This window comes from Schistocerca americana, chromosome X, assembly GCF_021461395.2.
Source record: "Schistocerca americana isolate TAMUIC-IGC-003095 chromosome X, iqSchAmer2.1, whole genome shotgun sequence".
Taxonomy (NCBI): Eukaryota; Metazoa; Arthropoda; class Insecta; order Orthoptera; family Acrididae; genus Schistocerca; species Schistocerca americana.
In genome coordinates, this window is record NC_060130.1 from 36,575,691 (window position 1) to 36,593,785 (window position 18,095).

The 18,095-nt window shown below is 41.4% G+C and overlaps 1 protein-coding gene across 1 annotated transcript in view; it reads left to right on the top strand.

The window, feature by feature from the left end:
* LOC124555028 (molybdenum cofactor biosynthesis protein 1-like) overlaps nt 1-18,095 on the top strand; it is a 148,149-nt gene that overhangs the window by 73,607 nt on the left and 56,447 nt on the right. Inside the window, exons 3-4 of the mRNA XM_047128783.1 lie at nt 9,436-9,656; nt 13,832-14,087. Of these exons, the coding sequence (XP_046984739.1) occupies nt 9,436-9,656; nt 13,832-14,087 (477 nt within the window). The remainder of the gene's footprint in view (nt 1-9,435; nt 9,657-13,831; nt 14,088-18,095) is intronic.

The following is an 18,095-nucleotide window of genomic DNA, read 5'->3' on the forward strand; positions in this document are numbered from 1 at the left end:
AACCGGACCTGGGCAGAGGGCATGTTTTCCAGCCACTGTCGTGAAGCAACTGTCATACCCACACCTAAGCCCGGTAAGGACAAACAACTTCCTTCTGGCTATCACCCAATTTGTTTACCCACGGCATGAATGGTTTTCTGTGGAAATCCCAGACTGGCTGTGTTTTTCAATTTGGAGAAAGCCTACGACATTTGTTGGAGGACTAGCATCGTTTGTACTCTCTACACATGGGACCAACTGCCCCATCTCCTTGAGGAACTTTTAAAAGACGAGTTTTCGAAGTACGTATGGGGTCTGCCTCCTCAGACACCTTTATCAAGGAAAATGGTGTACCTCATGGTTCTGTCCTGAGTGTCGTCGTCTTTGCTGTCGCCATTAACACTACAATGGCCTGTCTCCTGCTGGGCATCTCCGGCTCTCTTTTTGTTGATAATTTTGCTATCTACTGCTGCTCTCCATGAACCTGTCTCATTGAGTGGTGTCTTCAGCAATGTCTCGATCATCTTTACTCACGGAGCATCGACAGTGGCTTTCATTTTTCTACTGACAAAAACATTTGTATGAATTTCTGGCAGCACAGCTGGTTTCTCCCACCATTTCTACATCTTGGGCCTGTTGCTCCTCCATTCATTGAAACTACAAAATTCCTGAGGCTCCTGCTTTATACAAAACTATCTTGGTCCTCCCACTTCATGCTCCCTGCAGCTTTTTCGATGGGTGTGAACCCTTCACCATCTTGGCTTCATGCGGCAGTCCATCTTCACCTTGACCTTCATTCACTTTCTAAAGACACTGCACCAGGCTAGGTCTATTGCCTTCAGTTTCACGACCTATGCATGGAATTTTGCAATAGTATCTTTGTGTACACTGATGGCTCTTTGACTGACCGTGGGGTCGGGTGTGCCTTCAACGTCAACCAACATTTTTTGGTACTGACTTCTGGCACATTGCTCAGTATTTACAGCAGAGCTCTTCACCCTGTATCAGATCATCGAGTACATCTGCTGACATACTCTTTTCACTGTGTCACTGCTCAGACTCTCTCAGCTCCCTTCAAAGCCTCTGTGCACTGTAGACTGTCCATCCCTTAATGAACCGGTTCCAGGAAAGCTTCCACTTGCTCACTTTTTATGGAGCCACTGTGATGTTTATGTGGGTTCCAGGTCATATCGGTCCAAGAGGTTGCTGACACTGCTGCCAAAGCTGCATTCCTCGTACTTCAGCCCAATAATTCTTGCATTCCCTCTGATGATCTCTTGTAGCTTTCTGTCAGGAGGTGGTGTCACTTTGGCATCGCCACTGGTCCTCCATTCATAGGAATAAGCTCTTGGTTATTAAGCCTCTCCCAGTGGCTTGGACAACCTCCTCTCAGTCCTCCTGCGGCAAGGAGGTCATTTTAACTAGGTTGCATATTGGGCACTGCCTTTTTAGCCATCACCATTTGTTAAGTGGTGCTCCCCCACTACTTTGTGCACATTGCACCCAACTTTTAACTGTCTGCCGTTTCCTGAGGGGATGCCCTTTTTTTTTACCGTTTACATTCCCGTTTGGGTTTGCCACCTGAGTTATTGGCCGTTTTAGTGAACAATGCGTGGGCTGTCGACCGTGTTTTACTTTTTATCAGTTGTAGCAATATGGTGAAGGCCATTTAATTTTTAGTTCTGGGCCTCAATTTCCCTATTGCGTAGTTCGTAGACCTTTCTCCACGTCCCTGTTTATAGCTGTCCTCTCTTCTGTCATTAAACGTTGACATGTAATCATTTTTAACTCCTCTCTTTATCTTTGTGTTTCACAGTTTTGGCATGGACACATATGACCCTAGTTGTTTTTGCGCCCTAAAACAAAATGGGGGAGAAATACAAAGCCCTTACATTCTTTTGTCAACTTATGTCCTTACCTCCCCTTGAGACCTCAAAATTTGTCGGGGAAAAATTCTAAAATGTGTCTGTGGAATCAGAGAAATATCAGGGAATTTCACTTGGAGAAACTTGCGGCAACCCTGATTTCAGGTTTTTATATATGGAAATTATTTTTGCTTCTAGTATTGCAGTTCTGAATTGCTGAGTTCATCTTAAACTAACTCTTGTTATTAATCACAGATACCATTAGGGAATATAACTTCTACAGGCATGTAAGTGTGAGAATCCATGGGTCCCTGAAGAAGCTTTTTCAAGATGTAGAAAAAAATATTTTTTTCTGCTTAGCTGAAGTACCTCAGAAGATTATGCCATATGAGTAAACTGAGTGAAAGTGTGTTAGCAATCCTTTGTCCAGTTTCATACAGTAAGAGATTTCTAAGCACAAAATGGGCGGAACTAGCTCCTCGGTTAACTGACCCACATGTTGGTCTCACACGTGAGTGGTATCTGCATACCCAGGAACTTAGAACACGGGAGCCTAATTGCCCATTTATCCCTACTTTTAATATTCATATCTGTAAGTCGCTTTTATTTCTTTAGAACTGCACAATACAAGTTTTTAGGCATTAAGTTGGTACCTGTGGATCAGTACAAGCCTGTTCTGTTATTCTCCTGGATGTTTCTGGTATGGATGAGTTTAGATCTTGCATCAATAAGTTTGTGACAGTGCAAAACATTAGAGTTTTTCCAAAGCCCTCCAGTGCCCCAAGTAAATCATTTTTGTGGACTTGGCAGCAAACACTGTGTGCCACACCATATTTTATGTTCTCCCTTTTTGAGTTTAATCTTATTCCTGTCTTATCATTTGTTAATGTGACCTTCCATTTTCTGTAGTTAAAGTACAACTCAATCCATGCAAGGGGAAGACTTTTAATGCCATACTATTTTAGCTTCCCCTCACAAAATTACACTCCTGGAAATTGAAATAAGAACACCATGAATTAATTGTCCCAGGAAGGGGAAACTTTATTGACACATTCCTGGGGTCAGATACATCACATGATCACACTGACAGAACCACAGACACATAGACACAGGCAACAGAGCATGCACAATGTCGGCACTAGTACAGTGTATATCCACCTTTCGCAGCAATGCAGGCTGCTATTCTCCCATGGAGACGATCGTAGAGATGCTGGATGTAGTCCTGTGGAACGGCTTGCCATGCCATTTCCACCTGGCGCCTCAGTTGGACCAGCGTTTGTGCTGTACGTGCAGACCGCGTGAGACGACGCTTCATCCAGTCCCAAACATGCTCAATGGGGGACAGATCCGGAGATCTTGCTGGCCAGGGTAGTTGACTTACACCTTCTAGAGCACGTTGGGTGGCACGGGATACATGCGGACGTGCATTGTCCTGTTGGAACAGCAAGTTCCCTTGCCGGTCTAGGAATGGTAGAACGATGGGTTCGATGGCGGTTTGGATGTACCGTGCACTATTCAGTGTCCCCTCAATGATCACCAGTGGTGTACAGCCAGTGTAGGATATCGCTCCCCACACCATGATGCTGGGTGTTGGCCCTGTGTGCCTCGGTCGTATGCAGTCCTGATTGTGGCGCTCACCTGCACGGCGCCAAACACGCATACGACCATCATTGGCACCAAGGCAGAAGCGACTCTCATCGCTGAAGACGACGCATCTCCATTCGTCCCTCCATTCACGCCTGTCGCGACACCACTGGAGGCGGGCTGCACGATGTTGGGGCGTGAGCGGAAGACGGCCTAACGGTGTGTGGGACCATAGCCCAGCTTCATGGAGATATTTGCGAATGGTCCTCGCTGATACCCCAGGAGCAACAGTGTCCCTAATTTGCTGGGAAGTGGCGGTGCGGTCCCCTACGGCACTGCGTAGGATCCTACGGTCTTGGCGTGCATCTGTGCATCGCTGTGGTCTGGTCCCAGGTCGACGGGCACGTGCACCTTCCGCCTACCACTGGCGACAACATCGATGTACTGTGGAGACCTCACGCCCCACGTGTTGAGCAATTCGGCGGTACATCCACCCGGCCTCCCGCATGCCCACTATACGCCCTCGCTCAAAGTCCGTCAACTGCACATACGGTTCACGTCCATGCTGTCGCGGCATGCTACCAGTGTTAAAGACTGCGATGGAGCCCCGTATGCCACGGCAAACTGGCTGACACTGACGGCGGCGGTGTACAAATGCTGCGCAGCTAGCGCCATTCGACGGCCAACACCGCGGTTCCTGGTGTGTCCGCTGTGCCGTGCGTGTGATCATTGCTTGTACAGCCCTCTCGCAGTGTCCGGAGCAAGTATGGTGGGTGTGACACACCGGTGTCAATGTGTTCTTTTTTCCATTTCCAGGAGTGTATTTAATCTAAACAGTCAAAGGCTTTGGCAAGATGACAGAGGGGATAATTTTCACTATTTAATTCTACTGGAATTGAATTTGTGAGATATTATGTTGGATTCTCAGTATAGAAGCCTTTACAGAAGTCAAACTGTGTTGTTAAAAAGTTATTCTCTGAATGGTGGTTCACCATTTTAAGTGGATTTAGGTTGAAATACTATGCAGAGATGAAGAGGCTTACAAAGGCTGGTGAGATGCACCAAAGCAGTAGTTGGATGAAGACCACAACAGCAGACTTCAACTCAGTTTATTGATGGAAATCCAGCTCTTGCCGAAATTAGCTCTCTCTCTCTCTCTCTCTCTCTCTCTCTCTCTCTCTCTCTCTCTCTCTCTCTCTGACACACACACACACACACACACACACACACACACACACACACAAAAACACACACACACACACACACACACACACACTCTTCCTTCTAGCTACCACTCCATCTCTCTTACCAGTGTGTTCGCAAGGTGATGGGACATATGATTCATGCCCGGATGATATGGTGGCTCGAGTCTCACAATTTTTGATGAATGCACAGTGTGGCTTTCAACACGGCATTCTGCAGTTGACCGTCTCATTATTTTGCCCACCCATGTCATGAATGGTTTTCTGCAGAAATCCCAGACTGTCGCCGTGTTTTTCGATTTGGAGAAGGCCTATGACACCTGCTAGAGAGCTAGTACCCTCCATACTCTTCACATGTGGGGCTTCTGTGACCACCTACCCTGTTTCCTTCAGACATTTTTAAAAGACCGAGTTTTCGAGGTGCATGAAGGGTCTGCCTTGTTGGACACCTTTATCCAGGAAAATGGTGTGTCTCAGGGTTCCATTCTGAGTGTCATTCTCTTTGCTATCGCCATTAACCCTATAATGGCATGTCTCCCACTGGGCATCTCCGGCTCCCTTTTTTTTAACGATTTTGCCTTCTATTGCAGTTCTCTGTGAACCTGTCTCACTTAGTGGCATCTTCAGCAATGTCTTTATTGTCTTTACTCCTGGAGCATCGACAATGGCTTTCACTTTTCCACTGACAAAACTGTCTGTATGAATCCCACGAACGCTGACTGCAAATTTGTATGTATGTCTGGTTATTTGACCTGTTGTGCTGCCATTCGCAAACAGCATTCCTGGAGGTGTTTTCCTACAGGATAACACTTGCTCACATACTGCTGTTGTAAGCCAACATGCTATAGTGTGTCAACATATTGCCTTGGCTTGCTCGATAACCAGCTCTACCTCCAATCGAGCACATATTGGACATCATCTGATGACAGCTTCAACGCATCCACAAACATCATTAACTGTCCTTATATTGGCCAACCAAGTGCAACAGGCATGGAACTCCATTCCACAAACTGACACATGACACGTGTACTACAGCGTACCAGAATTTACATTTACATTTGCTGTGGCTTATCTCACACTTACATTGATCCCTGATCCTGCAACATTAATCACTTTACATATGTTGTCTCAACAAATATATTCCTGGTATTTCATTACTCTACATTAATTATTTTTTGGTGTTGCAAATTTTTCCATCAGTGTACCTGGCCTTTCTTTAACCATCCCTGGTGCAATGCAGAATTTTCTTCCCAGTAGCGAGAAAATGCTGTTATTCCAATTTTGAAATCAGATAAATTGCCTCTTCAAACGGACAGCTGTCGTCCAGATTGTTTACTCAGTGTCCTGCAAGTTACTTGAACATATGGTTAGGCGAAGGCTGTATTGTGCCCTTGAATCCCCGGATCTTTTGGCTTCGATCCAGTGTGCTTTTCGCCAAGGGCGCTCTACTGAAGATAATTTAGTCCACTTGAAGTGTGTTATCTGAACAGCTTTTGCTCAGCATCAGTTCCTTGTTGCAGTTTTGATTGATCTGCGTATATATCTTATGATACCACATGGTGCCATAACGTCCTTGCCACCTTAAAGGAGTGGGGCCTCCATGGTCCACTCATGATTTTTATCCAGAACTTTCTTCCATGTCACACTTTTTGGGTACAGGTTGGTGCCTCCTGTAGCATCCCCCCCTGCAGGAGAAGGGGCTTGCACAAGGTTCTGTTTTGAGTGCCGCTCTCCTTTATGTGGCTATCAATGATCTGGCGGCATCTGCATGACATATGGTGTCCCCATCTTTTTTGTTCGTCCGCGATGGCTATTGCTGGAGGCAGAATGCAGGGAGCAATACACTAAGCACAATCCTGCGCTTTCACTCATAGCATCCATTTTTTGGCTGCCATGACCTACGTTATGCATTTCTGCCATTGTGTTTTTTAGGACCGGTCTTTGATGCCTAGTTGACATGGCTTCCCCGTCTTTGTCAACTAAAGCAGACATGTAGGTCGCACCTGAATGCTCTTCTATGCCTCAGCGACACCGACCGCGGTGTGGTCCACACTAGTTTGGTATGGCTGAATGCAGCATTGGTGCAGTCACACCTAGATTACAGGAATCTCTCATATGACTTTTTATCAGCTACGACATTAAGTCTGGATTCGATACACTATTGTGGGGTAAGACTGGTAACAGGTGCCTTTGGACTAGGCAACAGTTCCACTATTGTGGGTTCTGCACCATCAAAAATTGATGGCAGCTGCTCGCCCATAGTACCCTAACTGTCATCTCCTCTTTCCAGATACGAGATTTACCTCCGAAAACGGCAACACAGGTCTGGGGTTACGATCACCAAGTTTGAGCCTTGGTCCAGCACACAGTTTTAATCTGCCAGGAAGTTTCATATCAGTGCACGCTATGCTGCAGAGTGAAAGTCTCATTCTAGAAAACTCTTTAAGTGTAATTCTCTTTACATATTGGCTACTTTCTTCTTATATGGGGGACATGGTCTCATCTGAGAAGTGAAAGCAAGCCTGTAAAAGAAAGGAAGTGGGGGCAGTTCTCAATTCTTGAGCAGTGAACCTCTTTTTTTTTTTTTTAAAAAAAAAAGAAAGATCCTTTGTAATTTGGGTGAGTTTATGTTCAATCCTTGCACCCAATTTACTCTTTCATCTACCTACTTTTTTTCTCGTCTAGCAGAACGATATTTATGACCGTTGCTTAATACCTGTTTGTATCACTTACACTGCTGGTATTTATGAATTCTTTAGCATTTGACTCCGGAAAGACCATTTTTCTTTGTAGTGAGGTCTTGCCAACAGCAAATTTTCTGGATGGAAAGTTGCCAATCTGCTCATATACTTTAAAATTTAAAAGTAAATCTAGCAATGCTAGAATGTATACAAAATACTGATATACCCATTATCAAGTTGTTGTTTAAAGATTCGCGACTTTTAAAACTTACGTAGATTATCTTTTTCATGATAGAACTTTACATAAGAAGTTATTAAGAACATTGTGAATATCACATGATGAACAATTGAATGACTAAAGCAGTGTTATCAACCCTCATTCATTGACACATGTAATAAATTCATCGAGGCAGTGAAGTCCAGAGCTGTTGTAAAAATTTCTGAAATTAAAAGTATATATTACCTAATGAAGGTAGTATTTTGGGGTGAAAGAGCACAATAATTATTATTTTTGGAATGTAATGATTCACTATGGCTTCATTTTAATTCTAATAAGTTTCACACTGTAATGAAACATTGTCTAAATGCCTCTCTCTCTCTCTCTCTCTCTCATTTGTTATAACTTACCGCTGTTATTTTGTATTTGTATTGCAGTCATTACATTAAAATTGGCTATATTGATTCTGCAATTTATACTATTATGTTATTGCTAAGAATTGATTTAAAGAATAAACGTATATATTTATTTGTAAGATTTTGTAAATTTATACCACTGGAACTCTTTCAAAATATTTGATTGCGTAATACTGCCAATAAATACAATGACTTTCTTTCTTCTGTTTATGATTGTAATAGATGTTGGACACTTTGATTCCAAGTATGTTATACAGAAACGCAGTGATTTTTTACAAAAGGCAAAACTATGTGTTCGAAGAATTGTGGAGAGGAGGGTACGTGATGTATTTTAAGTAGGTTATAAAGAGTAACTATAACAACAAAAACAATAAATTATTGATAAAATTATTTAATTGAATAGATAAAAAATCTACTCACCAAGTGGCAGCAGAACATACACATAAAAGACTGTTGTGATTGGCAAGCTTTCGGAGCCAGTGGCTCCTCCAGACAGAAGCATTGAAGGGGAAGAAAGAAGGGTAAAGGAAAAGGCCTGGAGAGTTCCAGGAAAAGGTGTAGATTTTGGGAAAGTCACCCAGAACTGCGGATCAGGCGAAAAATAGAAACGACACATGTCATATACCAGCTATTATGTAAACACTGTTCAGCTTTCTACATCTGCATGACTACCACCAAATTATTAGTTATGATAAATGGGCATAGGCATAGTGTATATACTGGAAACTCACAATATCCTGTTGCAGGGCATGCTCTACAACATGGCATACGTGACCTCGACACTTGTTTCACCACACATGCCACCTGGATTCTTCCGCCAGACACCAGTTTCTCAGAACTCCGGAAGTGGGAACTAGCACTACAACTTGTCCTCACCACCCACCTCGCCTTAATTTACGTTAATTTCTGCTGTCTCAGCCTTTCTTCACTGTAATTACTCTTTGCTTCACTCTGTTTTAGCTTTCTACATCTTTCATTGTCTTTCCCATCTATTTTCACTACCCCGTCCCGCAGCTGTTGTATACAATATGCTTAGCTTCTCACTCTTATTAACTCATGTACAGTTTTAGTAGTAATCTCTGTCTTGCATATTACCCTGTCTTCCACCTTTATGCTCTCAGGTTTCCGAATCTTGCCCGATGCAGTCCCCAACAATTAGTCTTTCCTTCTCATCCTGTACGGTAAGTCACCCATGACCCACGGTTCTGGGTAACTTTCCCAAAATCTACCCCTTTTCTTAGACCTCTCCAGTCCTTTTCCTTCACCCTTCTTGCTTCCCCTGCAACCCTTTAGCCTGAAGAAGGAGTCACTGGCTCCAAACGCTTGCCTATCACAACAGTCTTTTATGTGTGTGTTCTGCCACTGCTTGGCGAGTAGATTTTTTATCTATCCAATTAAATAATTTTATAAAGAGTATCTGTGTGTGATGTTTTTATTGGTATACAACTTGTTATAAACAAAACTTATTTTTACCATTTAATATGTTTCCAGATATTTACCAGTGGGAAAGATGAAATTGGGTTGATTGTACTTGGTTCTGACAAGACACAGACTCTACTTGATTACCCAAATGTGAGTGTGGAATTTCCTCTTGCACTGCCTACATGGCAGATGATATCCTTTGTGGAGAAATCTTTACATGAAAGGGAAATAAAAACAGATTGGATAGATGGTGTTGTTGTTGGCATGCAAGTCTTGAAAAATGAGCTAGAGTAAGTATTTAAAGCTGTCTGTTTTTTGACATTCCTGGAACATGTTCCAGAATGTGTGTTACACAAATCACAGCGACATAGTTGTGACTTTATAAATTTGAATCAGTATGTTTTTGTAATGAAAAGGAAACAGAAGGCACAATACCTGCAGAAATAGGAAATTTTTTTGTGTGATTTTACTGTATGAATGTTTTTTACAGTTTTTCAGCTCAATAATTAAGGAGGTATTGATACAAGGCTTTGCCAAAAATCAATCTGTCACCTACAATTCCAGCCCTGTCACTGGCATTCCCTATCCCCACAACATGACTGGGCCACCATGAAAGCAGCCACATCATTGTCAAATTCACTGAAACTACTGCATACCAATTTACTTGAGTATGGCTGCTGTTGTGGTCTTCAGTTTGGTTTAAGCACTGCGTCAATACCTTCTCTTCATAGCACTCGGAGGTCGCGATCTGCGACTGTTTTTACAAATGGCAAGAGAACTTTTCCTCTAGTTGCTTGTTTTTCAGTGAAAGATGCAAATATTTTAGAATGTAGTGCCTTATGTATATCTGTTAGAATAGCCACAAGGTCTGAAAGTTATTTTCAAATGATTGAGCTCTTCTACAGAGTATTGAAATTCACAGATTCTTCCAACCTGGTCCACCAATGTCTTACATACTCCTCTTCCTCCATGGATTGTTTCCAGCATTTGGAGATGAAACATTAGGCAGCAAAACGTGCCTTATAACCAAAATCTAATGAACATATAATTAAATTAACCAAAGATGTAATGTTGCACTCTCAGGTAAGACTGATCTTGAATGCAAAGCCTAAGTCGAAAATTAAATGTACGCTGCAACATTCATCACACTTTTTGTTATTGAAATTATTCACAGTGCCATAGGGAGAACTGAGTTTATGTGTTTTGTAGAGTCAGATACACGCTATGGCGCAGGGTGCTGTCCGTTATTCTCCTGACTATGATGTGCAGGAATGGTAGTCTTCCTTCTTCTTTGGTCTCCATAGTGAATTTGATTTTGTGGCGTGTGGAGTTCAGATGTACAAAGAAGTCAAGAAGTTTGTCTCTTCCATGAGGCCAGATGACAAGTGTGTTATCCACATAACAGAAGAAGAAGAAGAAGAAGAAGAAGAAGGATTTCCATTTGGATGACATCAGGGCCTCTTCCTCGAAGTGCACCGTAAATATATTCACAATCTCTGGTCAGAGTGGGCTGCCTATTGCGACTCCATCTGTTTGCGGGAGGGGGGTGTGCCACGAGTCAGTGAAGTGGGAAAGCTGACCAAGTAATATGTGTGACGTGTCATACCTCGACCGATATTGAGAACAGAATAAAAAATTCAGAGGCATTACTTTTCAGCACTCCCATGCATATTCTGTATGCAAGATAAGCTTATGGAGCAGGTTTCTCATTCAGAAATTCTATTTCGGTGTTGATTGTTTACACGAAGACCGTGTTAAGCGTAATGGAAGAAGGAGAAATGTTTATCAGCATTCCAGATTTGGCAGTGGCAGGCTCATGGTCTGCTGAGGCTCTGGTTTATTGTTTCACTATATTGCTGCTTGCATTGCTCAGAATCTCATTTTGTGCGAACATAGAATAGGTAGGTTCAGGAGGGCCATGCTAAATGCCTTGCAGGGCCTCAGTAGTGCCACCCAACTAGCACCTGAGAGGGCAGACAAGTGTTTGCTCATGCGTACGTGATCCTGCAGTGAAGTTGTGTACATTTAGTCAGGAAGTGGGCTTGTATACAGTGAGACAAGTATCCACACAGACAATGTGATGGCATCTGGAGCAGCACAGACTGTCAAGCCCTTAATGCAGCTCTAGAGAGAGGTGAACTGACAGCGGTGCAACTAACAACAATGCCAGACACAGGAATGGCACTGTGTCATCGTATCAGATGAGTCTCGGTTCTGTAACATCGTCACAATTGATGTACTTGTGTGTGGAGGCTCTGATGCCAACAGACCTGGCCAGATTGTACCTGTCATTCCCATGCGGGTCCAGCATGTGATGTGATGGTATGGGGTGCAACTGGATACATATCACAACCTCTGGTTCTCATAGCCAGTAATTTGGACAGCAGCCATTGCATTTGTGTTTTGTTAAGGCCTATCGCTGTGCCGTATTTTCAAGGGCTCCATGATGTTATCTTTTAACAAGATAATGCAAGACTACACATCACCTGAGCTGTACTGAGCTACCTCGATACAGAGAGTGTTCCACTGTTGCCATATCCAGCATTTTCTTCAAATCTGTCACCTGTGGAGAACGTCTGTACACAGGATGCCAAGAGATGGGTATGCCACCAGTCGCCAGCCACCAGTCGCCAACCACTACAGTTGATGAACTCCGACATATGACATACAGTTGAGTAGCATGAATTAATGTACCCATGGCTGTAATCCAACCTCGATTTGATATCCAGTGTGATGAGAGCTGTTCTGCTGTTCCAGTTTCAATACTGAAATTCATATATTATTTTTATGCTATCCTTACCAGATTGGACTGTGGTGTCATACAGCATAAAATATCTTACAACGTGTTGAATCAGTGATGAGAAGTGTAGAACAGCCAGCAGGGGAAAGATGTTGGCAATGAGACAGCTTTTATGTAGAACAGCAGTACAGTGTTTTACAGTGCATAATGCTTCCTCAGATTGAGAACAAAATGTGCGGTTTGCTGTCATCCATTTTCACAACATAGCCTTGAAAAATAATGTTGACATTACTGTGCATTTCACTCTGAGGCATATTGCACTCTGAGAATGTTCATCGAATCAGTTACTTTGTATTATATTTCAGTAACAGTGACATAATAGCAAATTGGACTGTATGAGTTTTTATGGATTTTTTTTCCAGAGACACACTACCATTTCTTCAGATTTATTTAATTTGGGTATAAATCCTTTCCAGCATATATGCTGTACACAAAATGTTGAACATAAAATATAGCTATCTGCTGATTTAACATCTTGCTGAGTATACCAGTACAATGTTTTGTTGTAACAAATAGTTCAACGTATTTTACACACTTATAAACTTATTTATACAGTTATAGTAATTTATACCATTACATTAATGTTGTACCTTAATGTTCTGGAAGACGATATTATAAGGAACCTCATACTTTTCCTGGATAATAGAGTTGTCTATAATGAATTATTGCCTGAAAAAGATCTGTACAAATTTGAGTCAGATCATAACATTTCAAATTGGTCCAAAGATGGGCAACTGAGTTTAAGTTTTCAGAAATGTAAATTGGAGCACATCACAAAACAAATAAAAGACAGTATTGTATGACTACATTATCAAATAATCACAGTTTTAATTGGTCAACTCATACAAATATCTGGATGAAATGAAATGGTGACATAGACTCACTTGTAGGCAAAGCAGAATGCAGACTTCAATTCGTTGGTAAGATACTGGAAAATGCAATCAGTCGATAGAGGACATTGCTTACAAAATACTTGTGTGGCCCATTCTAGAATATTGCTTAAGTATGACCCATAACAAATAAGGCTAATGGCAGACATTGAATGTATACAAAATAGTGTAGCATGATTGATCATAGATTTATTTGATGCATGGGAGAGCATCAAGAAGCTACTAAAAATTGGAAATGCCAGACAAGTGAAGATAGACGCCAAATATATGACAAAACCCAACTTATGAAATTTCAGGAACATGTATTAAGCGAGGTATTTAGGGATTATACAATAACCACATATGTATCACTCCTATAGGGACCATGAAGGCAAGATTAATTACAGCATGCACAGAACCATTTAAAGAATCATTCTTCCCACACTCCGCATGAGCACTGAATGGGGAAAAACCATAATGTGTGGTACAACAATGTACTTTGTCGGACAAACCCACAGTGGTTTATACAGTGTGCATGGAGACATGGAATCAGTTGACAGTAGTGGTAATGGTTCATATTGATTCCCATTTCTCTGTTGCAGTAGGTGATCTTATGCCTCTAATTATTTTTTCATTGCTATCTTAACTTGCATTCTTCAATTCAGTTTATTAACCCTTCTTATCTCTTTGTATTAGGGCAAATGTACAGTTAACTTTTAAGGAATTTGTATTTTCAATTTATCAACTGGAGTTTTGTTTCATATGCAGCAGAAATGTTACAAATTATTTGTTTCAGTTTGTTTAGAATAATTTGCTGTTTCACAGGTGCCCTGAAGAAAATAAAAGATCTCGAAAGTGTCTTAATGACAACCAATGGCCTCATATTGACAAGACAGCTGGTTGCCTTGCAGAGGGCAGGGCTTGACGGTCTGAACATCTGCTTAGACACCCTGCAGTCCCAATGCTACAACCAGATCACGAGGAGGAAAGGCTGGGAGCATGCCATGGCTGGCATAGATCTAGCCTTGCAACTTGAATACGACCCTGTGAAGGTATTACTAGTGCAGCTGTCATCGCATGCAGGCTTTCATAAGCAAGAGATATAAATCTGTTGTTAAGAATATCAATACAAGAATCACCATTTTAAAGCAGTACGCCCTCACCCTCGACTCCATCCCCGCTCCCACCCTCACCCCTGTCTCCACACTGCAGCTGAAAGTGAAGGAAGGTATATTAAGACAGAAGAAGTAAATTTTAGCTGAAGATGCTAACAGTTTCGTAGTTTATACAACATAAAAAAGTATGCCTTGCAAGTTTACCAATTAAATATCTTATATTTTCCTCCCAAGAGAGTCTTATGAGACTCAAGATCTTTACAGTTTCTCTTTTTTTCTTTTGTGTCTTTAGTTTAAAATAAGTTTCCTCTATTGTGGTGTTGTTTTGAAAAAAATACTCAATTGTTTGGAAAAATTATTCTTAATTCTGTAGTCACACTTTTGTTGTGTCTAAGTACTACTGGTTTCAGTAGCGAGTACCAGCATCAGTTCATCTTATTATCAAAAATTTCTTTGCAAAATAAAAGTTGACCACTGTGGCCGAGCGGTTCTAGGCACTTCAGTCCAGAACCATGCTGCTGCTGCTACGGTCGCAGGTTCGAATCCTGCCTCAGGCAGGGATGTCCTTAGGTTAGTTAGGTTTAAGTACTTCTATGTCTGGGGGACTGATGACCTCAGATGTTAAGTCCCATAGTGCTTAGAGCCATTTGAACCATTTTGCAAAATAAAAAGCTTCTATACAACTGCAAACTAGACATACCATTTTCAGGGTGCAGTTCACATCTATTGAAAGCACAACAGTGACCTTTACTTTTAGTAGATAAGACACCTACTGGGGTAAGTGACTTGATGAATGCACACAAGAAGTTGTCATTTATTCCGTATGTAGCTGCCATGCAGAATCATATTTTGTATTAGTTGGTCCTTACTCTTCCAAAAGGTTAAACCTTGTCTCTGCAGCCACAGCTTCCTCTCTTCAGCAGTTGTTTTCATCTCCATGTGTGAAGAAAATCCCATTCATTGATCATATTGTTTAAGTAGGATGTTCTCAGTCATCCCCTTGTTTTCTTACCTATGATCTTGCCTTCAGAAATGTTTTTTAAAAGATTATCATCTCCAGTTAAGTGTCCAGTGTATTTTGCTTTGCTCTGGCCTATAACTTTCAGTGGTTCCTTCTTCTCTCCTATTTCCTTTAATTTTTCTGTCAATGCAACTAGTTCTTGTACTTCTCCTCCAGAACCACATTTCAGCAGGTTTGAGGTGAGCTTCCTTTGGCTTTTCTAATGTACAGATTTTGCATCTGTGTGTCAGAACACTCCACACAAAGGTCTTTACAAATATTTTCTTAATGTGGGAGCTGATATGTTTATTCAGTTGCAGCTTCTTCTTATTTTGGAAGGAACTCTTCACCTGTGCTATTCTTTTCTTGAATGCCTTGAAATATTGATTGTTTTCTTGCAAAATGCTACTGAGATAGTGAATTTCAGTTCCTTTCTTGAGTTGCTCATTGCCTGTTCTTGCGTCAGTCCTGCCTCCACCTCCTTTCTTGTCTGTAGCCATAACTTTTGTCTTCTTTGTATTCATTTTTAGCTTTAGTTTTACCATTTCTTGATTTAAGGCCTGAAACATTTTATTTAGTTCCTACTCTGATTTACTATTGTGATGTCGTCAATCTGCAGTGTATATGCATGCAATTAAGTCTCCATATCGACATCGTGCTCCAAAAACCACCTAACTGTGTGTGACAGGGGGTACGTCTCATGCCACCAACTGACCCCCTCTGCCTTGTTCCACTTGTGAACAGTGTTTGGGAAGAATGACTGTCAGTACGCTTCTGTATTATCTCTAACTTCTCAAATTTTCTTCTCGTGATCATTTCGTGAATTGTATATGAGAGAAACTATTATGTTGTCAGACTCTTCTCGGAAACTACTCTCTCGAAACATGGGTAGTAAATCTTTCCGTGATGCACAACTGCTCTCTTATGGCATCTACCACTGGAGTTGCTGAGCATCTCTGTAATGATCTCACAGTGACTAAATGATCCTGTGACAAAACACTCCGCAGTTCATTGGATCTTCTTTCTCTCTTCTGTCAGTCGTACTGGGTAAGGACACAGGGGTAATTTACATTCACTTAAGATTCTTCCTGTGGATGTTAGTCTGGCATCTGCTTTTCTATTGCTGTTTTGTGTGATCATTCCACTTTAAGGTTGCTCTGAATAGTTACTTCTAGATATTTTATGGTAGATTCTGTTTCCAGCAATTTGTCATTAATAGTGTAGTTGTACAGTATTGGATTTCTTTTCCTGTGTGTGTGTGTGTGTGTGTGTGTGTGTGTGTGTGTGTGTGTGATATGTTACATTTATTTATGTGCAGGGTCAACTGCCAGAGCCTGCATCATTCACCAATCCTTTGCAGGTCATTGTGCAAATTGATACTGTCTTCTGTTGTTGACACTTTCTTATGGACAAGTGTAATACCTGTGAACAATATTAAGGAGCCTCTGACACTTTCTACTGGATCATTTATATACATTGTAAATGTAATGGCCCTATCACATTTCCTTGGAGTATTCCAGAAATTACCTTTTGATTCTTGTCATCTTTTCTTTGTTGTTGTTATTACTTCCTTGATGAACATATTAAGGAAGTAAGGTGATAGAAGGCACCCGTCTCTCACTGCCCTTCTGGTTTTCCTTCTTTCATATCCGGTTCAGTACTCTGACTTTTGTATATACTCAAAATTAATCATCTGTCCTTCCAGTTTGGACATTACTTTAAGGAATGATGATATAATGGTAATCTGTTTATTAAACAATATTTTAATGATACACTATGCTTTCTGATCATATAGTGGCTTGATGATGGAATTTGATACTGAAATTAGTAATCATTAGACAAAATAAAAGTGAAGCTATAATAAAAGAAAGTAATATTTTGGATCATGTCAGTCGTTGTTCCAAACAACTGCACGTCAGGAATAGGTTCAAATGGCTCTGAGCACTATGCAACTTAACTTCTGAGGTCATCAGTCGCCTAGAACTTAGAACTAATTAAACCTAACTAACCTAAGGACATCACACACATCCATGCCCGAGGCAGGATTCGAACCTGCGAACGTAGCGGTCACTCGGTTCCAGACTGTAGCGCCTAGAACCGCACGGCCACTCCAGCTGCCTAGGAATAGGTACTAAATTATTTGTCCGCTGATGACCTCACAGCTTAGAACACTAAAACACAAATGTTAATTGTTTGTTATGTGCCCTGGTAGAGTGTACAACTGTTTACAGTTCACGATTGGTTGTTGGAGCTTGGGCGTTACTCACATAGTGTATTTGGTGCACAGTGCAGAAAAAGGCAGTGTCCAGAAAAGTAAACAAATGTAAAGGCAAAAGTTTCATGACAGGATGTTGTGTCACCATACTTGGAAGACAATTATAGCCAAAGACAGAAATTTAAAAGAAACTGGCTCATTTGAGCTGTGGAGACCTAGTCGAGGATTCTCAGTAGATAATTGTTAGCACAGTAGAATTTATAAAGAGACAATGTCAGTTCGTGTGAGGGAAGGTTGATTGGTAAGTACCTATCAGCTTTCTCATAAAACTCACAATTTGAAGAATACACATCAAGGAAAAGGTAGAAGTCCAACAGTGTCAAATCTAGACAATAATATCGATCATCCAACAGTTTTGCAAAATCCCCAGTTGTACTTACTTTACTTACTTACTTACTAACTTACTCAGATTTGCTGTGTACCATACAAGGAACTGGTTTCCACTAGTTCACTCGATCAGCTGCCAAGTTCTCACCTTCCTCCAAGTTTGTGTCCATGCATTGAAGATTCATTGCAAAAGTTCCAGGTGTTAAAAGGTCTTCCTGTACATCTGTATCTGTCCATTGATTTCCACAACAGTGTTGATTTTGGGATTCTTCCACCTTACATGTGTAGAACATAACCTGCAATCTTCAGTCTTCTTTCAACAATAATTTTGTGCAGGCTGTGT